At 37.5% G+C, this 26,982-nt stretch overlaps 1 protein-coding gene across 9 annotated transcripts in view; it reads left to right on the top strand.

Annotated features, from left to right (window-relative positions):
• The window catches only part of Gstcd (glutathione S-transferase C-terminal domain containing), a 96,870-nt gene that overhangs the window by 19,061 nt on the left and 50,827 nt on the right, over nucleotides 1-26,982 (top strand). For all 9 annotated transcript variants that reach the window (XM_040751770.1, XM_040751769.1, XM_040751768.1 and 6 more), the window contains 2 exons: nucleotides 1,844-2,095; nucleotides 5,763-5,856. In XM_040751770.1, coding sequence (XP_040607704.1) covers nucleotides 1,844-2,095; nucleotides 5,763-5,856 — 346 coding nt within the window. The remainder of the gene's footprint in view (nucleotides 1-1,843; nucleotides 2,096-5,762; nucleotides 5,857-26,982) is intronic.

Here is a 26,982-nt window from a genome sequence, read left to right on the forward strand (position 1 = left end):
GGTTTGGTGGTTCTGGTTGGTTGGATTATTTTTACTTTTTCTGCTGTGTTAGACAGTTAATTTCTCACAGTCCTTCGTTCTTCTGTTGCTTTCATGGAATGTGTTCTTTCCTACTTGTTTTATGTGAAATTGTCTGTCTTTCTCTTCTGTTTATAGTGTTACTTAAAGAATTTTCTCCAGTGCTGGTGTGGCTGACATGAATTGCTTTAATTTGTGCTTTTCTTGAACTGCTTTTATTTCTCCCTCCATTCTAAAAGATAATCTTGCTATTTATAGAAATCCTGGTTGACAGCTACTTACTTTCGTGGCTTGAAATAAATCATTCCATGTTTTCTTGGCTTTAAGAATTGCTCGTTATTCTGATGTTTCTGCCTCTGTGTGTGAGTTGGCATTTTCCCCTTAGACCTTTCAACACTGATTCTTTGCTTTGTATTTTTGGACATCTTGACTCTGATATTTTATGTAGAGATCCTTCTCTGATCATAACGATTAAGGACCTATAAATGCATCTTGATTTGGATGTCTATCCCTTTCTTGTGTCTGTTATAATTTTATTGAATTAACTGCCTATGAATTTATATTTTGTCTCAGGTTTTCTTTTACCATTTTCATTCTTGGGTTTAGTTGCATGAATGTATCTTGAAGTTTTGGTAACATCTGTACTTCTGAATTTATTTTTGTCATGACTTTTTCTCTGTCCCTGAAATTTGTTCTGTCTCTTTGTCTTGTTTCTTCTTCTTGATGATGATGTATGTGCACATGCTTTGTGTGTGTGTGTGTGAGAGAGAGAGAGAGAGATGTTTTTCTGCTTGTATAAGAAGCACTTTATCCACTAAACTATCTCTTTAGCCTCCAAAGAACCTTCCTACTGTGTTTTTATTTGATAAATTGATCCTTTTATTTCAAGAATTTAGTTCTTGTTCAGAGCCTCAATTTCCTTACTGATTTTTTTTTCTTTTCCAGGTTACTAATTATTTCATTTACTTTGGTTACTTTCTTGTCTGGATCCTAAAACTATTTTCTTGCCTAGTTCATCTGCTTATTTGGGTCCTTTGCATGATTATTGATTCCTTTTTATTGTGTGACTTGGAAATCTTTTGACATTTGAGTAATCTCACCATCTTTGGTCTTCATTATTTGGGAGCTAGGAGCTTATGAAAGAGAAGTAGTATTTTTCTGTGTTTGTCCTCTGACCTCCACATACTGCCATGGGTAACAGTCAAGTGCCTGTACTCAGACACTTGTATCATTAAAATAATTAAAAATAAAAATAAATAAAAATTAAAATATACATGAAGTAATGGAAATCTCCATCATGGGGATATAAAATGTCATACCCATCATGGAGAATAATTCAGTAGTTTCAACCTACCAGTTCTCTTCATGGCAACCAATACCTAGTAACATGCCGGTGTCCATCAACTACTGAATTACCAGGTAAGTTTAGTAGACTGGCTCTTTACAATGACTGTTACTACTAATAAAGAAGGCAAAGTACTGATAAACTAATATGAGTGAATATTGGAGACACACTGCTAAGTGAAAAGACAGATATTTTTATGATTATGTTAACTTTCATGAAAGGCAGCATTGTAAACAGAAAACCGTTCACTGGCTACCTGTAACTGTTTGTGAGTGCGGAAGTACTCTGCAAATTGTCAGGGTTACGGTGTCTTAGAGCTAAAGCTGGGTCATGGTGACAGTTGGACAGTCTTTTGAATTTCCTGAAGTTCATTGGAATTGTACCTTTGAGATGTGTGAGTTTTATGATAATGTGATACTTCATTGCTACTGTTACAGAGTCAAAAATATGTATCTTAAAATATCATTTTTTCTTTTCCAGGTAATTATTTCCAAGAAATTTTCTGAGAAGCTGGAACAGTTTCCACTGCTAACCTCTTGGTATCAGAGGATTCAGCAAGTGCCAAAAGTAAAAACAGCAGCTGCTAAGTGTGGCATCCACTTTTTGTATTTACCAGAATTGCTGAATTCTGAAAGTAAACCACACCTGAACCCTGATGAGGTGACATCTGTAGAGGAACCAAGTGATCCTTTATTTATAGGAGGACCAAGACCAACCATGACCAAGTTAATGGTATTTAGCTTGTTTTATTAGTTTTCTTTAAAAAAAAAAGAAAGTCCCTTTGACTATTCTTTCCCAACTAGTAATCATTTTCTGGAATCATCTATTACACATTTTTCATATAACTATTCATATCATTATTTATCAAATAATAGTTCTGCTTTTTTTTGTATTCAAATAAACCACAATAAATTGAATAGCTTTAATGCCATTTGTCTTTGAAAGCAAGTCAAAATGCATAGTTTAAAAGTAGTATTTTTTTTAAAACATGTTTAAATGTTAACATTGTAGAGTAATGTAGCATCATATCTGGTCAAGCGTATCATTTTAACCAAGCTTTCTATTTTAGAGAACTTTGATCTCAGTTTTTATTTTAATTATTTGTTGAGTTAATGCTTTTTAGTCTGATTAGACTAACAGCATAATCTTTATCTTCATACGAGTGTCATTATTTTTTAAATTCTTTATTATTTTTTTAATTCTAATTTTTTGAGGATTTTTTTACATGAGTACTACATTTGTATCATTTCTACTTCCCTCTTTCTTCTCCAACTTTTTCTGTGTCACTCCACTTCTCAAATTCATGGCCTTTAATTATTCTTTTTACACACACACACACACACACACACACTCATGCACGCACGCGTGCACACACGCACACAACCAACCACATATGTACATATAGGCATCTTGTCAGTGGAATTGTAATGGTAGCCATACCTCCTTGGGTGTGGTCTCAGGCAGATGACAGCTGAAAGAGAGGAGCTTGAGGAGTAATTTTCCTTGGTGGATCAGAGGATCCAGTAGGAAGCACAGGGAAATGCTCCCACAGTTCTTTGTATTTTTCGGTGTAATTGTTCCCCAATAAACACCCATTTATCTTTTATCTTGGGTTTAGTGATATCATTACATCCTCACCTTCACATACACATACACAAAAAAAATCCCCAAATAAAACAAAAACCCCAATGAATCCATTTAGTGTTTCTTGTATGTATATGTATTTAGGGTGTCCACTTGGGATTGGATAACCTATCAGGGAACTCGTTCCTGGGGGAAAACTGATTCTTGCTTTCTCTTGCAGCAGCTATAAGTGCCCGTAGGTTGTCATCTGGGATTAGGCCTTGTAGTATTTCCTCCATCTGAGGTTGGCTTGACAATTACATGGGAACAGTTTCTTTATCATGTATAGAAGATACTATTTTGAAGATAACATACTAGCCCCCTGAATTTTATAATCTGTACCTTCCTCAATGCTTTCTGAGACTTAGGCCTTGTGTTGTAGTTGTATCAACTGGGGTTGGACACACAATGAACTCTTACCCTTTATATTTTGACCAGTTGTGGATTTCTGTAATAGCCTACATCTGCTGCAAACAGAAGCATTTTTGATTAGGGATGAGGCTACCCTTATCTTTAGGTTTAAGGGTAAGCATTTATAATTATGTTAGGCAGTAGTGGGTTCTCCTATAGAGTCCATGACCTCCAGACACGGGTAGTTGGCTATGTTTACAGTCTTAGGCATGACTTCTCTACCAATGAACAGGCTTTAAGTCCAATTAGATAGCTATTTTTAAAGACACAACTATTGTACCTTTGTGAGTATCTTTCATGCTGGTCACTTTTGTGGTTCATGGCCATTACAGCTAAGTAGAACTGTTGATTGCTTCTTCCTTGGTAGCTTGCATGGTAACTACAGATACTATCAAAGATAATCCTCAGGGAGGAAGCTTCCAGGTCAGTTCTAGCTCACTCCCTCCAAATCCTGTCTCTGAAGTGTGTGGTATCTTCAACAATCAGGTCTTGCCATTAAGTTCTGGGAAGTAGCCAAATGTAATGGCAATAACCTGTATTGTTCTGGGAGGTTGCAGTCTTTAAATTTAAGATGATGATTTAAAGTTAAATTTAAAGAAATAAAATTTAAATAAATCATTAAATTAAATTTAAAGATTAAAAAATAGAGAAATGTGTACTTCAATTTACTTTCCAAAGTGTGTATACTTGAGGATGGTACATTTTTGTGTATATGTACAAGTAGCATCTCAATATAGTTTTTTTGTTTTGTTTTGTTTTTTTGATACAGGGTTTCTCTGTATTGTTTTGGAGGCTGTCCTAGAACTCACTCTATAGACCAGGCTGGCCTTGAACTCACAGAGATCCACCTGCCTCTGCCTCCCGAGTGCTGTGATTAAAGGCATGCACCACCAATGCCCAGCTAGTTTTTTTTTTTAGACCCTAAAGTCGGAATAAGATTAGAAATGGGTGATAACAAACTCAGAGAAAAGGCAACAGAAATGTGATAAGTGATTTCAGAGAGATGTGTTTGTTTATTCTTCCAGAAACTACTGAGTACTTTATTTCTAGATCTATAGTTATACTTGTTTCCCTAGTAAATTGATTGTTTGCTTTTTGTGGGGGGGGCCCAAATTAGGTTTCATAATGGAAAGTAATCTCATGAATAACTGTTATAAGGAAGTTAAAGGTGAATGTCACCAACTTTTATTGTATTTTGCTTGCTTTATTATGTTTTGTTTCCTTTTGGGAAAGATGAGGGTTCTTAATATTTCCTACTCTGGCCTGACTTGTGGGTTCAAGTGATTCTCCTACTTTGTAGTGCTGAGGCTTACAGATATACATCACTATCCTTGGTTATAAATTGTCTTTTAATAGGCTTCCTAGAGATGATATCTGAACAGTAGATGTAGACTCACATGTTGTGATTGGAAGACTATAAATCTGTGTATTTGCTATGCCACTGTCTATAGAACAAATAATAAATTTACAAATTTGGGTTGTTGGTTGGTTTGAGATGGATCTTATGTAACTCAGGTTAGCCTTCATTTCCTGATCCAAGTGCTGAGATTAAAGCAGTGTTTCACCAAGCTTAGGTTTAGATGCATAATTTCTAACACAGGAAAGAACACTGAAAGACAATTTAATGAATTTAAAAAGTTTTTCTTTAAAATTTTAGGACCTATTAGAGATACTATGATCAAATAAACTATTAGAGTGATTGTCTGAGTTATGAGTTATGTTGTCATCTTTTGGGTACACTAAGTGTAGTTTAAATAAGTTGTTGTCATGCATAAAGATAGATATTGATAGACATTGGAAGGTCAGGGTTTTTTAATAATCTCTATAAATTTATTTTAATAAACTTATTTTGTTTTCAAGTGATTTTTTCTATTATAGCATGTATATTATTTATTTATGTGTAGGTGTTTTGTATGTATGTGCACCACATGCTTGCCTAATGCCAGAGGAGGTCAGAAGAAGACTTTAGATTCCTGCAACTGGTGTCAAGGATGGTTGTGAACCACCATGTGGGCGGTGGGAACCAGACCCAGGTCCTCTGCAAGAGTAACACATGCTTTTAACTCCTGAGCCATTTCTCTAGTCCCTACCTAGTATATTTATTGGATTAATACTTTTACATGTTTTCAGCATTACTTTTTATTACCATAATTAAAAAGTAATAGGAATGTACTGATTTCAAAATAACATTTTAAACAGACATTTTATATTTTTTATAGCATTCTCTATTTTTTATGTAACTAAATATTTGGTACACACATGATTAATTTTTAATTATCTTTGTTAGTATAAAAAATAGAACTGTGGTCTTTGAAAACAGGATTTTATTGGTGAACTAACTTGGAAAGCTTACTTCCTTTTCTAGGAAACAGGCATTGAAGCATTGTTTTCTCCGCACCCTTGTCCGTCTTGGACCCTTGACTGGAACAGCCTTCCTGCTGCTGTCAGCCCAAAAGAAGGTGAGCTTTGGTTTGCTTGTTGGTGTAAGATTTTACGTTCAATCTGTATACTCACTTCAGAGTCATCTTCCCATACTCAAAATGTCTTTATCTGTATTTAATATTTCAGTAATATATTTAATATCCAGTGAGTTTTCATTTCTTCTTTACTTTTAGAATTTCATATCACTCAGATTTAATGTTTTCCACATTTTCCTACTTTGAGTTCGTGAATTCTTTTTCTTTGATGACATGTTTTAAAACAAATCCTAAGTATTATATTTTAGAATATACAAATGACATCATCAACCACTACAATTCTATTTTTCACACTTAATAAAAACTAAGAAAATTTATCCTGTTGTGCCCAAATTCTGAACCCCAAAATCATCAAGAGGCCCATTTCGATGTAAAAGCTAAGAGTCTTTTATTGAAGTTATTTAACGAGCTAAACCCATTATCCCCGGCTCTTCATCTGTCCACCATGGCGGATGGCTGGAGAAAGACCCCAAGCAATCTTAAGGCAGGGATCTTAAAGGGTAGTGTAAGGGGAGTGTCTAGGGGTTTGAAACAGTCTCAGCATTGGTGCGCTTCCAGGTTTGGACAACCTTCCTTGTGTTGATTGGTTATCTGGTTGTTATGGCCCATAGGCCCTCCCAGGGCGGTTGTTATGCTCTTCATGTCACTGTTGTGCACAGTCTGTAATGCGCACCCAGAGTCCTAATGCACCTCCCTGCAAGCTAACTTCTGATTGGTTTCTTGCACGAGGAGGGCATCTGGCTTCCTAGTGACCAGGACAGGAGTGGCAAGATCATGCAAGCCCATGGTAACTTGTCATGGCTGCTAAAATGGGGAGCTGATGACTACCATCCATCATCTAGTAATTTATAATTCTTTCCTCAACTGTTTAAAATCTTGTTTTAAAGGACTATCTCTTTACTGCTTGGTGTTTATTTGAACGATTATATATTTTATTATCGTGAATTATATTTGGCTTGTTTTAAATAAATTATGATCCTATTTTAGTTTCTTGATTTTATAATTTTTATGTTGGTACTTACTGTAATAGTTGATATTCATGGAGTTCTAATTCTGCTATTATTACTTCTGGTGAGTGCACTCCTAATTACTTTTCTGTGGATTTAACAATGTGGGAGTGTGAATTCAGTTTGTTGTTACCTTAATCTGTGGTTCTCAACAGTTTTGGGTTAAGGATAAATCTCACAGAGTTAATATTTCCTCCTTTCAAGCATCTCCAAACATAGAACTTAGGACTCTAATCATTAGCCTTTTAGCTTCCAGTTCTGTCTGTCCTTCCTTATTTGGAGCTGAGATCATCCACATTTGTTGCTGGATGGGACTTTTGTATGTGTTTTTTCAGGGTTAAACTTTCAGTGTTTTGCTTTTATGTGGTCATGGTTGCCCCAGCTCTGTGGAGACAGTCAAGGATGAGCTTCTGTTCTTCATCCTGCTATTATGGTGCAGGTCCTTAGTAGGCAGAAATGTCCTCAGGGCAGCCATAATGCCAATTCAAGGTTATTACAACGATTTTTCAGCCCTTTATCCTTTTAAAAGACTTTATGGATCTTCCTGACTTTCAAAAACTATGTTAAACATGTAAAGGAAACTTGTTGATTTTTAAATACCATTTAAAGTGCTTTTTTAGGTTGGAAAAAATTTTAATATTGATCAAAGATTTATTCCTTCAATTGTTCTCTTGTTCTTTAGTTTTATTTTTGCTGCAACTGAGTTTCAAAAAATTTATTAGTTCTTTGAGAATCCCGTTCAATATGTTTTGGTTATATTCATCCCCCATCCTCCAATCATTCCCAGGTACTCTCCTAATGTCCTACTCTTTCAACATTGCATTTTTTTAACCCATCAAAACCATTTTGTGCTTCCTAAATATTTTCAGAAGTGTAGGTTTCCACTGGAGCACGCTCTACTTTCAGGGGCACACACTTAGAGAAAGCTGGCTCTCCCATCTCATCAGCCAGCAGTTATCAATAGTAGGGGTACTGGGACCTGGTCTTTGTTGGGGTGGCACAAGCCTTGCACATCCCTGAAGGTGGAGTTTTCCTGTCCCACAAATTGCTCTCAAGTAACCACACATAGCTAACTCATAAATTTAAATTAACCCATATTCCTTTATTTTTCCTTTTGGTTTTTCGAGACAGGGTTTTTCTATGTAGACCTGACTGGCCTCGAACTCACAGAGATCTGTCTGCCTCTGCTTCCTGAGTGCTGCGATTAAAGGTGTGTGCCACCACCGCTAGGCTTAGCCCATATTTCTTGTAGTACTTGTAGAAGCAGTATTTGGCTAGTCTTGTCAGAAATTCAGGAGTTCTGAAAGTTTATGATAATGAAATGTTGTAAGCACATGTCAGTATTATCCTTCCTCAGATACTCCCAACCATAAAATCTTGTTCTAGGGCCTTTAAGTAGAATGCACTAGTACCTTTTGGTGGTAAACTATTGCTTCGCCCTCCAGGACTTCCATCTGCACTATTTGGAAGGTTATTAAAACAGATCACTACTTCAGTGTTTCTTGGGCAAGTCACTTACATTGGCTTTCTGAGACGTGTATAGCTGCTGCTACTTCTGTTACATGGGGGCCTCTCCATGCATGTTAGCTTATTGGAAATTGACATAATTCAAGGCTGCTTCAGTCTTTGCGCTAGATAACATGGACAGCACCAAAACTTTGGAAAAATGCTCTTACAATTAATTCTTGTTCCATTTTGATCATAGGGTAAGCCAGATATAAAAGCTATGCATACCTCTTAGCATTTCTCCAGCTATGGAAACTTACTGTAGGGTACTTCCACTGGAAATATAAGTGGGAATAGAAGCCTCCTAATAACATAACATAATGACATAATTGCTTCTTTCAAACAACTTTTTTTTCTGAAATACTAGTATATTTCTTCCTACTTTATCATTTTAGATATGACTCAAAATATCACATATATTTTGTTTCTTTTTAAAAGCACATTAATCACCAAGAGGTGGCTATTAATCCCAGACCTCAGAAGGCAGAGACAAGTGAATCTCTGTGAGTTTGAGGTCAACCTGGTCTATAGAGCAAGTGCCTGGATAGCCAAAGCTACAAAGAGAAACTGTCTCAAAAAACAAACAAACAAAGCAATAAGAAGCACATTAATGATACAAGGTAAAAAATTCTCCTTGACAATTTTTGTTTATAATTTAACATTGTTAAATTATAATGCTGTTATATTTTGAACTTTTTAGTATTTTAAAAACTAAAACCACACTTAGAAAAGTGAGATCAAAATATGATTTTGTTTTTTTAAACTGGGAAAAATTTCCCAAACATAAATGGATTTTTTTTCTTAACTGTGAAATAAAAAAAATCTGGGCGTATTTCACTCAGAACTCTGCAAATTTGTTATGGTTTTCTTTTTTAGTTCAGAATGAAGTTCTCAAAAAACACTTAACTTATCTTACTATCTGAGGTTAAGTGATCTAAAAATAGTGTATATAAATACAAAATAATGTCCATGAATTTGTTTCAAACATAATAAGATTGCAATGGAGAGGAATTTTTTATTTGCTGTATGTGACTCAGTGCCAGAATAATGATAAACATTGATAAACACAATAGAAATATACAATTTATAGTCACCTTAGAAAATCCTTTGGGAATTTCTATTCTTAATTATTTCTTTAATTTTTAAGTCTTGTATAATAAAATTTGGTCATATTCTTTTTACCCTACAACTCATCCCAGATCTTCCCTACCTAGCTGTGCACACAGCTTCATATGTTTTCTCTCTCAAAAAGAGAAAGGCGAACAAAAAAACAAGTATCAAAGCAAAACTAAATAACAAGTATCAAGCCAAACTAAAGCAAAACACAAAGCACATAAAAATACAGAGTCCATTTGACCAACTACTCCTGATCGTGGGACCTGCTCTAGAGTGTGGTTGACTTACCTAGTGTTACTCCATTAGTGACCACTCATTTTTCTAGTCTCAGGTGTGCATTTGGCTAACTACTCCTACTCATGGAACTACCCTAGAGTGCGGTTGATTTACCCAGTGTCACAACATGGCGAACACTGATTTTTTTCTTGTCCCAGCAAGGCAGTTGTACATGGCTTCTTGTTAAGGAGTGACACATTGTGCCTGCTTTGCCTTCTCTGTGCTGGCATTTTTGTCTTGCTTGAATTTGTGCAGGTCTTATGCATGCTATTAAAATCTCTGCGTTCGTGTGTGTATAAGCCCTTTGTGTCTGGAAGATGCTGTTACCTTGGAATTGTCCACTACCTCTGGCTGTTGCTATCTTTTCACCTCCTGTTCTGCACAAATCCCCAGCCTTGGGAGGAGAGCTGGATAAAGGCATCCTTTTAGGGACTGAGTTTCTCCTAAGTCTCTTACTCTCTGAACATTTTCCAGTTGTGGGTTTTTCCCTAGGGCCTATGACCTGTCTGGTCTCAGATTTTTAGCCTCATGAGCAGTACCAGTTATGGGTTCTATCCATGAGGTGGGCCTTAAGTCCATGCAAAATGTGATGGTTTGTAGTTAGGTGGAATTGTTTTCCTCCAGTAGCATTATGAGTACCTTCCAGCACTGTGCTTTGGGAATACTTGTGAATACAGGTGCCCTCCAGTTGGGTACCAACTCAGTTTTTCCATGTTCGTGACATAAGTACGTGTTGACTTGAGTAATGGGTTCTTACTGTCTGATTGTAGGGGATAACCAATAGCCTGTGATGTTTGGGGGAGGGGTTTTGGGACTCCTTTGGTCAATAACTCGACAAGATATAATCTCAAATGGGGTCTTACTTAGTGGTATAAGTTGTCTAGTTGGAACGCTTGCCTCCCCCAATAGCTTCTATAGCAGTAGGCTTTCATATATCTTTTCAAAAGGCCTTTAGTGTGGATGAGCAAGTATTATGTAGTACAATGTACAGTTTTTTAGGTATGTGCCCAAGAGCCAGATTGTGGTGGATCAAATCTCAGCTTTCTGAGGGACATCCACATTGATTTTCGTAGTGGCTATACAAGTTTGCACTCCTACTGGTAATGAGTAAGTGTTCACTTTCCCTTCATCCTTGCCAGTATTTACTGTCACATATTTTGTTCATCCTGGCGATTCTGACTAGAGTAAGATGAAATCTCAAAATAGTTTTCATTTGAATTCCCATTATGGCTCAGTGTATTGAACTTTTAAAAGTGTTCTTAGCCATTTGTGCTTCATCTTTTGAGAACTCTCTGTTTAGTATATTTTAGTATTTTCTTAAGCCAGTGAATTCGAACTTATTCCCCACTTTCTTTTTATCAGATTCAGGGTGTCTGGCTTAATACTGAGTCCTTAATCCATTTGGAGTTGAGTTTTGTGTAGGGTAATGGATCTATTTTCATTGTGTCCCCTAAATGTGAGTATATCGTGCTTCCGTTTTCATTTAATTGTAAAAATAATTTCTTTCTTAATTTCTGTCTTAGCTCAATTTTTATTCAGCCATGAATTGTTCTATTTTTCCCATACCTTATATAACCTAAAATTTTAAAACCACATAGTATATGGTTCATTTTGTTGTACTTTATATTATCTTATTTTACTTTTCAGACGAGATATCACTTAGAACTGTCTTGTATTACCATGTATCATGTACCTTCTTTTAGGGCTGGGGTTATGTGTGTACTTCAAGGAAGTGGCTTTTAGGAAATTCTTATCTTTTTGTATTAGTTTTCACATCATCACAGACAATTGGGTACTGCCGTTAATGGGCTTTGATGCTTTATAATGAGGCAGCTTTTGCTGGAAATTTACAAATATTTAAATTATTAATGGGTAAGCTTTTGTTTTAAGTGCTGTTCAAGTTACTGTGTGGCATCATAAGAAATGGGAAAAAGCTTTGCTCTGAACCAAAGGTACTTGTAGTAAAAGTGTTCAATTGCAGTCATCGGCATCCTTCTCACTACAAATAAAAGAGCTGGCTGTGGAAAATGTTGGCAGATGTATGTATGTGTGTATAAATAGGTATATATGTCATAGACTTTCCAAAAAAGCTCTGAAAGACAACTTCTGTTTCTATTAACAAAACTAATTCTATTTTACACATTCACATAGTTTAACTCATTCCCTTACATATTTTATTAAACATTTCACAGGAAATAACATAGTTTTTAAATTTAAAACCTCTTGATATGGTTAAAAGTGCAAGAATTGTTTTTTACGCCTAAGTGGTCATAATTATATTTGGAGATGAAATCATTAATAATGAGTGTCCTTACTTTCTGCTTATGAAAACTAATGAGCATTAGGTCTCTCAGTTAAATTGGCGTAGTACTCTGTGCTATTCCAGACGGTTGTAATAAAACCAACTCAACTACACAGTGAACTTCTGTGCTTTAAACCACTTCCTTTTGGTACCCAAATGCATTCCTTATTTGTATTTAATTAGGCCAACTCCCATTGCAGAGAAAGCTGAAGCATGGAGACTTCCCTAAGAGCTGTGCAGACATAATATCTCACAAGCCCTGTAGCAATGTAGTTGTCAAAGATTAACCTATCAGAAAGAAAATTAGTATCCATACACATGGGGTAAAAAAAAATGTAGTTAAAATTAGAAAACTATTTAATAACATACACAGTACTAGTTGTGAACCATATAGTGTATATGGATGTTTATTTTATAGACTCATTTGTAGAGAAATTGTTTTATGTAGAAACCTGTATTTGCATTTGTAATTTGATCATATTCTTTATTCGTAAAAGTAAAAATTTGTATCTTTTCTATGCAAAAGTAGATTGTTATATAGGATCAAACAGACTGCATTTCGTTTTTAATTCCTATTTAATTTCTTTTAATTTCAATTTGATTTATCTTGAAGACAAGTTATTTTCTCTTAAAACTTTATTCTGACATATTGCTATGAGAAGAAAGAAGTATTTTGTAGCAGTAGATGCATTTAACAAACTTGATATTTAAAGTATTTATTGGTCAGAGGTTCCATGGGGACACATTTATATTTTCTCATATTCTCTCTCTGAATTTCTGTGTGTCTGTCTGCCTTTCTCTTCTCCCCAACTTCTCCTCCCCCCCCCACTCCTTTTTTGAACTAAATATTTCTGCGTCTTAAAATTTCTTAGGGAAGCTCTGACAATGGGCAGAGATCATACCTCCTCACTATACAAATGCATTTGATAACAGAGAACAAGAAACCTCTTGAGGAGTTCATGCAGTACACCTTCAAAGCAGACAGTAGGCTGAATTGGAGTGGCAAACTGGACATGGCTAGCAGGGAAACTGGGGATTCAGAGCCAGGGAAGATGTTAGGCATCACCTGCAATTCAAATACTTGAAGCTGTTGGAGAGGTTAAGAACTAACATACATTATGTGACTCACAAAACGACACGTCTGTCAATCAGCTGAACTAATACTCAAGGTCTCCATGTACTGTGCTTCCTAATACAGTCATCACTTACAGTGTTTAGGCAGATCTCTACCTGTGAGCCATACTAACTATATTGCTAGTGCCCAAATAAAATTAACATTCAGTAACTTAGGGAAAGGAAGTCTAATGACCTTAGAATATTTTAGAAGAATAGTTCATCTTCCATAAGCTACTTAAATTCATACATAATTTCCCCTGAAAGTTACTTTCAGTAATCATACCTGGTCTAGACATTTGGTGCTTAGTATGATCATTCATAAAATACCAAAGGTGTGAGGAAGAAGGGGTCAAGGAGAGATTGTAATAACTCTCCAATTAATGAGTCTTTGCTTAAAGGCTTGAAATTTGAAATAATTTGACTAAAAGCATATAGAATGAATATGTTAAGAATTTCTTATTTCTTAGACAAATTTAGATTTTTGTTACTGGAATATGGTTACTTCAGATAATTTAATCTGTTTTCCAGCATTCTTTTTACTATTCTGTAAGTACTAGCAGATCATATTATATTGTCTCTCTGTATTATATTATAGCAAGTGATTTCCCATTTGTTGGCTGTACCTATGCTATAACTATGGTAAGGATGGGACCTGTATCCGGGCCTGCTTTCCAGTGCCTGGGGACCGCCACTGAGCCTCCCCTCCTGGCAGGAGCCTATGCACCCCAGATTCCTGGTCTTCTCCACCCGCGGGACCAGGCAATTGAGAACCTGTTTCTGGCCCTGTGTTCCAGTGCCTGGGGACTGCCATTGAGCTTCCCCTCCCGGCAGAAGCCTACTCATCCCATTTTCCTGGACTTCTTCTCCACCCATGGGACCAGGACTAGGACTAGGAAGAGGAGAATTACCAGAGTATTGGACTTGCTTGCATGCACTGAAAGGGAACTCTGGTCTCCTAATCACCAGGCTAGGAAGAGGATCTTTCTGTACCTACTAGAAGACGGGATGGGAAGGAGGTACTACAAGAACACACTTAACAACAGAAAACAAATATGACACCTCCAGATTCTAGACACTCCATCGCAGCAAGACTCCAGCATTCCAGTGCAAATGAAGCAGAAGAGAATGACCTTAAAATGATAGAGGTTCTCAAAGAGTATATGGGAAAATACCTTAAAGCAATGGAAGAAAATCAAACCAAAAAAAAAAAATGCAAGAAAAGGAAGAAAAAAAAAAAAACAAGAAATGGAAGAAAAAACAAAACAAAAAATGAAACAAATGGAGGAAAAGACAAAGCAAAAACTGCAAGAAATAATTTAAACAGTACAAGGGTTGAAAACTGAAATAGAGACAATTTTAAAAAAACAGTCTGAAAGAAGGCTGGAAATAGAATATCTGGCCAAATGGTCAGGTACTACAGATGCAAGCATAACCAACAGAATACAAGAGATGGAAGAGAGAATCTCAGGTGTTGAAGATACACTAGGAGAAATAGATTCATCAATCAAAGAAAATCTTAAGTCTAATGAATCCCTAACATAAATTATCCAGGAAACATGAACACCAAGAAAAGACTAAACCTAAGAATCTCAGTCTCCTGGCTATGTGCTACTTTGTGTGCATGGGTGCCTCCCCTGCATTATACAATGTCATCTTGGGAAACAGAAAAGGTGGGCCAACTCTCATGTCCCTCCCTCCCTTGCATTACTTCTTTGTGTCTTGTTCAGGAGAGAAAGACGTTGTGGGATGGAGGGACTTGTTACTTTCCATTTCTCAATAAATGTTTGTTATTCTTTAAAAAATAATAATAGGTATAGAAGAAGGTGAAGAAAACCACCTCAAAGGGGTAGAAAACATATTCAACAAAACAATAGAAGAAAACTTTCCCGACCTAAAGAAAGACATGCCAACAAAGGTACAAGAAGCTTACAGAACACCAAATAGAGTGGATCACAAAAAGAAAGTCCCCTCGCCACATAATAATCAAGACCCCAAACATACAGAATAAAGAAAGAATATTAAGAGCAGCTAAGGAAAAAGATCAAGTAACATATAAAGGCAAACCTTTCAGAATTACACCTGACTTCTCCATGGAAACTATGACAGCCAGAAGGTCCTGGATAGATATTCTACCAGCACCACGGATGCCAGCCCATACTACTATACCCAGCAAAGCTTTCAATCACTGTAGATGGAAAAACAAAATATTTCATGACAAACACAGATTCAAACAATACATATCCACTAACCCAGCCCTGCAGAAAGTTCTGGAAGGAAAACTCCAACCCAAGGAAGTTAACTACAACCAGAAAAACATAGGCAATAAATAATCCCACCTTACCAACAACCAAAAGAAAAATGGGTGGATATCCACATATAATTCCATCACCACCAACCATTCCAAAACAAACAAAAATGAGCAATTAGTGGTCATTAATATCCCTCAATATTAATGGCCTTAATTCACCCATAAAAAGACACAAGCTAACAGAATGGATTTGAAGACAGAACCCAAAGACAGCCTCAAAGACAGACATTACCTGAGAGTTACGGGTTGGGAAAACATTTTCGAATCAAATGGACCCAAGAAACAAGTGGGGGTAGCAATCCTAGTATCTAACAAATTAGATTTTAAAATAAAATCAATCAAAAAGAGATGAAGGGGGTCATTTTATACTCATCATAGGAGAAATCCACCAAGGTGAAGTTTCAATTCTGAACTTCTATACCCCAAATACAAAGGCATCCACATTGATAAAAGAAACATTACTAAAACTCAAATCACATATAAAGCCCTACCCACTTATAGTGGGAGATGTCAACACCCCACTCTCACCACTAGACAGAACTACCAGACAGAAACTTAACAAAGAAACAAAGGAACTAATGGAAGTTATGACCCAATTGGGATTAACAGACATCTATAGAACATTCCACCCAAATAAAAAAGAATATACCTTCTTCTCAGTGCCACATGGAACCTTCTCAAAAATTTACTACATAATTAGCAACATAGCAAACCTCAACTGATACAAAAGAATTGGAATAACTCCATGCATTTTATCAGACCATCATACATTAAAATTAGAATTCAACAACACAAATTACAGAAACCTTACAAATTCATGGAAATTGAATAATGCACAATTGCACCATTCTTGGATCAAAGAAGAAATAAAAAAGAAATTAACGACTTTCTAGAATTCAATGACATTGAAGACCCATCATACCCAACTTATGGGAAACTTTGAAAGCAGTGCTAAGAGGGAATTTGATAGCACTAAGTGCCCACATGAAGACAATGGAGAATAATTACACTAGAGAATTAACAGCACATCTGAAAGCTCTAGAACACAAAGAAGCAAACTCACCCAGGAAGAGTAGATGCCAGGAAATAATCAAACTGAGAGCTGAAATCAATAAAATAGAAACTAGGAAAATTGTGAGAAAATCAACACAATAGACAAACCTTCATCCAAACTTACGAAACAGCAGAGTGTGAACATGCAAAACAAAATCAGAAATGAAAAGGGGCACCAAACAACTGACACTGAGGAAATCCAGACAATCATCAGGTCATACTTTGAAATCCTGTACTCCACAAAATTCCAAAATTTAAAGGAAATGGTCAATTTTCTAGATAACTACCACTTGCCAAAATTAAATCAAGAACAGATAAGTAATTTAACTAGGCCTATAACCCCTATGGAGATAGAAGCAATCATCAAGAGTCTCCCAATCAAAAAAAAGCTCACATCCAAATGGCCTCTACCAGAATTTCAAAGAACATTTTATACCAGTTCTTCTCAAAGTATTCCATGCAATAGAAGCAGAAGAGTCTTTGCCAAACTCTTTTTACGGGGCTTCAATAACCTTGATACCCAAGCCACACAAAGACACACCTAAGAAAGAAAACTTAAGACCAATATCCTTCATGAACATTGATGCTAGAATAATCAATAAAAAACTGGCCAATCAGATCCAAGAACACATCAAAACAATCATCCACCATGATCAAGTAGGTCTCATTCCAGGGATTCAGGGATGGTTCGACATATGAAAATCTATCAATACCATATAAACAAGCTGAGAAACAAAAATCGCATGGTCATCTCTGACAGAGGGTTGATCGCTAAACTTTACAAAGAACTCAAGCAAGTCTCCAAAACACCAAAGGATGCAAGTAAAAAGTGGGCTACAGAACTAAATAGAGAATTCTCAGTAAAGGAGTCTAAAATGGCTGAGAGGCCTTTAAGAAAGTGTTCAATATCCCTAGACATCAGGGAAATGCAAATCAAAACAACTCTGAGATACCATCTTACTCCTGTCAGAATGGCTAAAATCAAAAATACCAATGCCAATTTATGTTGGAGGGGATGTGGAGAAAGGGGAACACTCCTCCACTGCTTGTGGGAGTGCCAACTTGTACAGCCGCTTGGAAATCAGTATGGAGATTCCCCAAGAAAATGGAAATCAGCCTACCACAAGACCCAGCAATTCCACTTTAGGCTTATACCCAAACAATGCAAATTCATACAACAAGGACATCTGTTCCACTATGTTCATAGCAGCATTATTTGTAATAGCCAGAACCTGGAAGCAACCTAGATGCCCCTCAACTGAAGAGTGGATAGAGAAAATGTGGTACATTTACACAATGGAGTACTATTCAGCGGAAAAAAAACAATGGAATCTTGAAATTTGCAGGCAAATGGATGGCACTAGAAGAAACAATCCTGAGTGAGGTAACCCAGTCACAAAAAGACAAACATGGTATGTATCATATATGGGTGTTAGACATGGATCAGGGGAGTGTCAGCCTACAAGTGCCAGAGAGTCTGGGAAACAGAACCTTCAACTAATGACTGATGGAAGCCGAGGCACACACTCACAGGTAAACACTAAACTGAACTCAAGGAATCCAATGACAGAGAGAACTGATGAGCATAGGGGTCAAAACTGGGCTGGTTTAACCCACAGAAACAGCTGACTTGAACAAGGGGGAGTTCTTGAACCCCAGACTGATGGCTGGGAATCCAGCATGTGACTGATCTAGACCCCCTGAATGTGGGTGTCAGTGAGGAGGCCTAGACAATCTATGGGGCCTTGGGCAGTAGATCAGTATCAGTATTTTATCCCTGGCATACGAATCGACTTTGGGTGCTCATCCCACAATGAGAGATGCTCTCTCAGCCTGGGCTCTTGGGGGGAGGGGCTAGGCCCTGTCCTGGATGAAATGACAGACTATAGACACCCTCTATGGAGGGCCTCACCCTCCCTGGGTTCAGGAGTGGGGATTGGGAGAGGGAGAGATGGGGAGATTGGTGGGAGAGCATGGGAGGAGGGGACATGCCAAGCAACCTTGTTTCTAATTTAAAATTTAAAATTAAAAAAAAAGACAAAAAAAAAGAATATAATTTCTTAGCTGGGCGGTGGTGGCCGATGCCCTTATTCCCAGCACTTGGTAGGCAGAGGCAGGCAGATATCTATGAGTTTGAGACCAGCCTGTTCTACAAGAGTTCCAAGACATGCTCCAAAGTCACAGAGAAACCGTGTCTCAGAAAAAGAAAAAAAAAAAAACAAGTGTATGTATGTATGTATGTGTATGTATATATTTCTTTAGGTATTGCTGAGTCAGAGCGATAGAGGCAGCAGGTGCCGTAAAAAGCCAGAAAGAAGGGGAATTGGTTCATGTTTCGGGAAGTTTCCAAGCAGCTAAAGAGGCTCTTGCCTTTGACCATAGAGCAAAATAAGCTCTGTATTGTCATTGGTTATCATTCTGTAGGAGAAGGCTCTGACTCCGTTTACTAAACGTACTTTATTTACTGACTATAAAGCAGTGTTTTCCTGGCTTCATTCTATAAAGTATTATTTGACTGTGATGGATCATCTAAAGTTTTTCTTCCTTTTTTTTTTTTCTTACTGAGTTCATGGAACATCATTCTCTTCGTGATATAAATCTGGCATTTCCACAAAGTTGACTGCTGACTGGCTTGCTTTGTCATTTCCTTCCTGGAGTATAGCAGTGTATGAATATACTATGGGAAGAAATGTGGGCAGAAAAGACTCACTGTGACTGTGTTGTTGCCAGGTCACTTTCTCCTTGTGCCTTAGGTTGATGTTACGTCTCTGTGTTTGTGTGGTTTGTCCCCTGTAAATCTGTGAGTCTGAGCAATCTATCCCTATTGCACTGGAGCATTGGCAGCTCAAGAGCTAAGGACTAGGTAGGGATATGTCTCTCCACCAACGAAGACAGTTCCCTAAGTTGTGAGTGAGACAGCAATACATTCTTTGCCTTGTTGTCAGACTGGAAGTGTCTGCATCTTCATTCCCTGAAGCCAGATTTCAAGTGTTTCCCCAAGGGGCTCTGTCATATGGAAAATAGTTATTCTTCCCCTGAATAATTCTTATCACCTAATAAATGATTCACATTGGAGCTGTCAGCTCTGTGGTGGGTACCTGACTAGTAAGAAGTTTATCTGAAATCTTAGTTGAATGTATTCTAAAACTGAAAGATTCTCCTTGATGCTTTTAAAGGATATTAGCATTTTTAATACCATGGCAAACTGTAGTTTATTCAGAGTTAGCTCCTTGTTCTAAGTCAGTTAGTATCTAGTTTAAAAGGGAGATATACATGGAAACACTAGAAAAATGGGTCCTGGGTGGGTAGGTCCAAGTGGATGTAATTCTGTACCTGACCTGCTGACATGTCTGCACTATCACCTCAAAGAAAACACAAACTGGTGTTATTATTTTCCCAAATAATGGTTTGGTTTTTTTGGTAGACTTTGTTTATTGCAGCATAAAATTGACATTTTTGAGCTCTGGGGTGCCATTTATAGCAGCCAGTTTCTACAGATGAACTTTTTTCTTCTTCTACTTCCAGATCCTCATAGGCTTTTAAAATTGGTTCACAATTTTAAGGTGATCATACTTTTACTTAACTTTAGCTTCACCTTTGTAGTTCTGCGTTGTGTATGATATCTTTTGGGGGATGATGTATATTTCAGACCTGTAAAAATACGTAAAACGTGGCTCAGATTTTGAAAGAACTGCCAATCCATTTGCTTTCAATTTAGTTAATAACAAACTTCATTCACTTACACAAGACAAGCACATTTTATTTTATTTATGTGTGTGAATGTTTGGCATATGTGTGTGTGTGTGTGTGTGTGTGTGTGTGTGTGTGTGTGTGTGTGTATGTCTGTGGGCCTCAGGCATGTCTGGTACCTGCAGAGACCAGAGAGGACATGGGATCCCCTGGAACTGGACTTAGAGGCAGACAGTTGTGAATCACAGTGCCAGTGCTGGGAATCAAACCCAGTCCACTGAAAGAGCAGCCAATGCTCTTATCTCTCCAAAGTAGTGATTTGTACTATGTCTACTGAGTACATGGTATATCACCCCATATTTACATAATGAACAAGGCAAACATATCAATTAACAAAGTAAGTTGGTCAAATATATAGCCTGTCCAATGTTAAGTGACTTTTAATAGCTTTAAAATATTTTGCTACTGTTGTAGGTTCAAGTAAAATATAAAACGTGGAGTTATATGTAACTGATAATTTATATTACTGTACATCTCCAGGAGATAACACTTTTTTAAGACTCTATAATAATTCATTTATTTATATGTGGCTATATAAGATTTAGAGAAAGAAATGGCATATTAGTATATTAGTGTGCTCACACTGCCATAACAAGGTACTAGAGTGGGTGTGTTATTTTTTCCTCAGCTCTGGTGCCTAGAAGTCCACAATCATGTGGCCAGCACGTGGCTTTCTGGTGAAGGTCCTCCTCTGGCTTACATGCGGCTGCCATCTTGCTGAGTCCTGTGGTCTCTCCTCTGTGCTCATGCACCCCCACTGTCCTTTGCTCTTCGTGCATGGACATCTGTGCTCCTGTTCTGGCTGCACTCATTGTGTCATCTTCAGAATTACCTCTTGAAAGAGCCCATCTTTAAAGATACATTCATATTGAAGGCTAAGTCTTTAGTGTGCGTACATGTGTGAACTTGCGCATAGGGACTATAATGCAGTCAGAAGAGTTTTCATTAGTGATTATGAGCTATCAAGTTCCATGAATCTTACTCTTGTACTGTTCAACAAATGAACTTTTCCTCTTTAAACTTCTGAGAATAAATCAGAAAGTATTTCATAACCCCACCATATCTTTTAAAGTTAGGCAAGGAAACAGACTAGTTTCAGAAGCTGTTTTTCTTTGCCCTGTATGTAGACTGGATGTTCCAGTCCCTGCTAGAAGAGTCCATCGCCTTAAGCCTCTGACTTAGGATCACATAGCATCATGGTAAGAAGTCCTGACAGCAAACTGCCAACCTCTGGAGTCAGGAAAATACAAGAGGAAGAAACTAGGGTCCCACAGTCACTTGTGAGGACATGCCCCAAGTAACCTAAGTACCCACCACTAAGCTCCACACCTCCATATGGTCTACAGTACCTTCAAATGGTTCATTGACACTACCCTACAGTCTGGTCCTTTAACACATAGACTTTGGGGAGGAGTGCATGTTTTCAAACTGTTCCAAGGAGATTGGCCTTGAAAGTCAGAATTCATTCATTCATTCATTCATTGGGTGCAAATATTCAGGGTGATATAAGCACTTCACACTTCTCAGTATTTGCTGTCTTCGCTCCTTTTACATTCTTTAGGAGTGCTCCTTTATTTCTTATACTGGAGAAGGAAGTGTAACTGGAGGCAAGAGCTGGAGTACCTGGAACAAGGTGAAACTGCAGACAGGGACTGTCTATCAGCTAAAGTCGCAGGGATGGAGCTGCTGTGGGAATGAGGGGAGGGAGGAATGCCCTGGCCTGTCCTCCTGCTGCCATCTTGTGGGAATGAGGGGAGGGAGGAGTGCCCTGGCCTGTCCTCCTGCTGCCATCTTGTGGGAATGAGGGGAGGGAGGAGTGCCCTGGCCTGTCCTCATGCTGCCATCTTGTGGGAATGAGGGGAAGGAGGAATGCCCTGGCCTGTCCTCCTGCTGCCATCTTGTGGGAATGAGGGGAGGGAGGAATGCCCTGGCCTGTCCTCCTGCTGCCATCTTGTGGGAATGAGGGGAGGGAGGAATGCCCTGGCCTGTCCTCCTGCTGCCATCTTGTGGGAATGAGGGGAGGGAGGAATGCCCTGGCCTGTCCTCCTGCTGCCATCTTGTGGGAATGAGGGGAGGGAGGAATGCTCTGGCCTGTCCTCCTGCTGCCATCTTGAGTTTCCAGTAGCACTCACTGCTGAAAACTCCTGGCAGACACAGAGTAGGGGAAACAGAAATACAGGTCCTTTGTAATGTGATGTTTTACTCTTGGCTTTTTGAGGGGCCTGCCACCCAGCTCCCAGATAAATCACACATGGAGTCTTATTCTTAAGTTATGAATGCCCGGCCTAACCAGTTTTTCTTAATTTAGATTATTCCATCTATTTTTGCCTCTGGGGTTTTCCCTTTTCTTGCTCTGTAATCTGACTTTTCTCTTACTCTGTGACTGGGTGGGTGGTTAGGTGAATGACCCCTGACGTCCTCCTCTCCTTGTTCTTGCTGCTTCCTCCTCTTCCTCCTTTCTCCTTCTGTTTATCCTCTCTGCCTGCCAGCCCCGCCTGTCGCTGCTCCTGCCTCGCTATTGGCCATTCAACTCTTTGTTAGGACCACCAAGTGTTTTAGACAGGCATAGTAACGCAGCTTCACAGAGTTAGACAAATGCAGCATAAACAAAAGCCACATAGCTTAAAATAATATTCTACCACAGTCCTTGGTGAATAGGACAGAGCCAGTTTGGGACAGTGATTGGATATCAGAACAAAGGTCTGTGCAAACTGTTGGTTTATTTGTACTGAGGATTCAAGTGTTATTTTTTTACTTGATTTATCTTTACTCTTATAAATTACATTCATGACTATGGATTCATAAAATAATATAGGCTTTTAGCGAAAAGCTACCTTTCTCGTGTTTTCACTGAATAGATGTGGAATGATTTAGCTTTTTTCGTTGTTGTTGCTTTTTGTTTTGTTTTGTTTTTTCGAGACAGGGTTTCTCTGTGGCTTTGGAGGCTGTCCTGGAACTCCCTTGGTAGTCCAGGCTGGTCTCGAACTTACAGAGATCCGCCTGCCTCTGCCTCCCGAGTGCTGGGATTAAAGGCGTGTGCCACCAATGCCCTGCGATGATTTAGCTCTTTTTTTCCTTGTTGACCATAAGGTGTAAAGGCACAGTCATATAAGCCATTTACCTCTCAGTGCATTTGTTGTCGTCAGCCAGCCTTGTTAACATATCCAAAACACCCTTCCTCACATATTATTTTAATTTTATTGTGACTATGTGAAAAAATTTGTAAGTGTATGACTTATGACATTTTTATAATATTGTTGGAGCATGTCAGTACAACTGAGCATGAACCATATTGATAAACAAAAGCATTTTGTCTTCCCTCCTTAAATCATTTAACCTGTTAATGGAACTAGAGCAGCCATCGTGGTATTTTAAAGACTGCTTCCCAAACCCCAGTCACAGCAGTGCTCTGTGTCAATCTCTTTTCTGAACTCATAGATTCCAGCCCCCCACCCCCGTCTGTGTGTGTGTGTGTAAAGCCAATTTAACACAAAAGCAGTTAAGTTCTTAAAGTTTGATTTCATATTTTGTAAGTTTGTAGATACATTAAGATGTAAGAAAATTATTAATTTTCCTTTTCATGAAAGAATTCTATAGTTCTTTGCTTCTTCTTTAACTTAGAATATTTTTCACAAAAACTGTTTTCATAAGATATAGCATAATGTTTTTATCTGCTTTTGTCTATAGATGTGTATTTTGCAAATACAAATTAAGCATTATTACCTTGGAAATTAGCTTGTAGCTTCTTTTGATACATGTTTTGACTAGAGAGAAAAGATGTAGGGACCATTACATCTATCATTTCCTCTTTTACATTCACTTAATAAATGTACTAGGCTTGTGGAGTGAAGAGGCTTGAAATGCATTAGTTTCTAAGGGAATATAAACGATTTCATTACTCAAGGACTAAACCGATAAAAAGCTATGAATGCTTTAATTTCCTACCCTCGAAAGTGGTATACATACTTTAAATTAAATTCAGACTAATTTTTATTAAATGTTAACATAATGTTTATAGTATACTTCTAGGATCTGTTCTGTAAGAAAGTACAAAGTTAAAATCGTGAGGATATCCTTTTTTTCTAAAATGTTTTAGTTTAAGTGAATAAATGATGTTATATTTTCTAAACATGTGAAGAGGATTATACTAACTAAATAAAATCAATTTCTTTGAAAATACTGTTTCATTTAGGTGGCACACACTGATAATCCTCGTGCTTGAGAGGTAGAGGCAGGAGGACCAGGAGTTTAAGACCACCTTTGCTACTGTCTCAGGCCAGCTTGTTATATGAGGGTTTTTTTTCCTCAAAAAAAAAACTGCATAGTTAATAAATGGTGATATTTTGTTTTAATAATTTCTATTTAAGTGGAGAAATAAGAAACTTTAAAAAAGCACTGTTTATATACATACACACACACACATGCTCATGCAAGTGTCTTTATTTTTTCTAGTCTTAACATAGAAAGAACATCTTTGTAATCCAAGACTTTCAGGAACCAAAAATGATAGAAGAAACAGCCAATACAGTGTAGTAAAATTATCGTGTCCCAGACAACCAGCATAGAAAGTCAGGGGTCGAAGCTGCTGCTTGTGACTAGTTGATGGCTCTCTCAGGTTTGCTATCCTCTCAGATTTTTACTGCAGGTTGCAGACCACAGGTTTCTGAAGGGTTCATCTATCTTCCTGCCTCATGACTCTGCAGTTCCTACTTCTGTTTCCTAGAATACCAAAAATTAGTATCAACTAATACTTCAGCTAGAGCTCATTGGTTACATTGCTCTTTCGTCTTTAATCTGCCAAAGTTTATAATGTTGATAAGTATGTAACTTACAAAATCAGAAAATAAACGTTTGTTTGCATATGCCATAATTACAGAGGCTGGCAGAAGAAATATTATAGCAAAGGACCATTCATTTCACTTCAGAACAATAAGCTGTGTAGAATGCTTAAAACCTAGTTTTAAAACCTAGCATGTATGAAGTTGTTCTTTCTCCTTTTTAATGTTTTTCTTTTTATTTAGCTTTTACGTTAAGTATACTTAGGTATTGCTTTTTCCCTTGTAGCACCTAAGAAAACTTGAGTCACAAAAATGAGCTCTTAATTATATTCTCTGATTCTAATTTATACTGTGTTGTTTTTCTTCTCTAGGGTGAGGAAGTTATGTTGGCTGATTTTTCTGGGGCCATTGTCTCTAATATACTACCGTGTACTTCAGGGAGTCTTGTGATTTTGTGTGTGCTCCCCAGTCTCCATTCTTTACTTCCCTCAAACCCACTAAAGCTTGTTGTCAGATTAATGTTCATAATAGAAAATCTATCCATGTCCAGCCTCTGTTCTCTAACGGAAAGATGAAAGTGGCAGAAGCCTTCTTCTATATCATGAGAGTGCAAGGAGTTACTATTTGTTAAAAGATGAATAAATTGTTCACATTAAATAAATGTATTCTTATTTTTAACCAAGTACATTCTGATAGCAAAAGAAGTGAATTTTCAGTTTATGTATTTTGCACAAGTAGAAAAGTTCACATTTTATACCCTTGTATTTAACTTAAGCATGTGTATACATGTGTGTGTTCAAATGTGTTTATATGATTATCTTTCTAAAACTAATTACCTGTTAGGACCAGCTGACCTGTCAAACATGCCTGAAAAGGGGAGTGAGGATTGAGGAAAGAAAGACAAAAGAAGATAGTCAGGAGGATTCTCGGTGAATACTGTAGATGCCCCAAGTTTATTACTCATAGCCCTCATATACTCCAAGAAAAAGGGGAGTGCAAATGACTTCATTACCATGATACAAGGAACTAAAACATTAATTACCTCCTTAATACTCACAACATCTAGTAACCACGCACTAAGTCAAACATCCTATTATTTCATCTTGAGATGCAGTTTGAACTCTGACCTTAAGTCAAGATGCAACTGAGTCAATACTGTGGGCTCCCACAATTACCTTTCATATACAGTTTGTTTTTCAGACGTAATTTTTCCCTGTGCATATCTGCATATTTCTTCACATTTCTCTAGCATTATCAACCAAAAAAAGCTCAGCTCAGGTATTACATAGCACCCTTTTCTCGGCCTTCCTGCTTCCTCCCTCCCTTCTTCTCTGCATTTGTTTCTCTGCAATACTACATTTTAATTTTGTGCCCTAATTTATTTAGGTGCCTGTTTTCTCCCCAAGGAGTAGTGATCAGTTCAAAGACATAGCTGACAGACAGACTCCTAAAATCATAATGCTTGTAAATAACACTTAGTTGTTCATTTGGCAGAATGATATGCCTATTAAATTCAGGGTATTCTTTATAGCTCCATTGTTTCCTTATATAACTAAAATTATATCAATGAACATTTCTATCCTTTGACCTCTTACAATCTCACTGTGTCTTAAATATAGTGGTTTTGTTTTGTTTTCTTTTCAGTTTGGCATGGTTGATTTTGTGGCTGGCTGGTTGGTTGGTTGGTTGATTGGTTGGCTGGCTGGTTGACTGGTTAAGACAGGTTCTCATGTATCACAAGCTGGCCTCAAACTTCTTATATGGCCTTCTATTCCTAATCCTCCATCAGTCTCCCAAGAGCTAGGCTGCTATCACTCCTGTTGGCATGGTGTTTAGTGTATTTATTAAGAAATCCTTATTAAACTCTGTTCAGTAAAGCAACTTAGAAGAGGAGTG

Source organism: Mesocricetus auratus, unplaced genomic scaffold (genome assembly GCF_017639785.1).
Source record: "Mesocricetus auratus isolate SY011 unplaced genomic scaffold, BCM_Maur_2.0 Super-Scaffold_100009, whole genome shotgun sequence".
Lineage (NCBI taxonomy): Eukaryota > Metazoa > Chordata > Mammalia > Rodentia > Cricetidae > Mesocricetus > Mesocricetus auratus.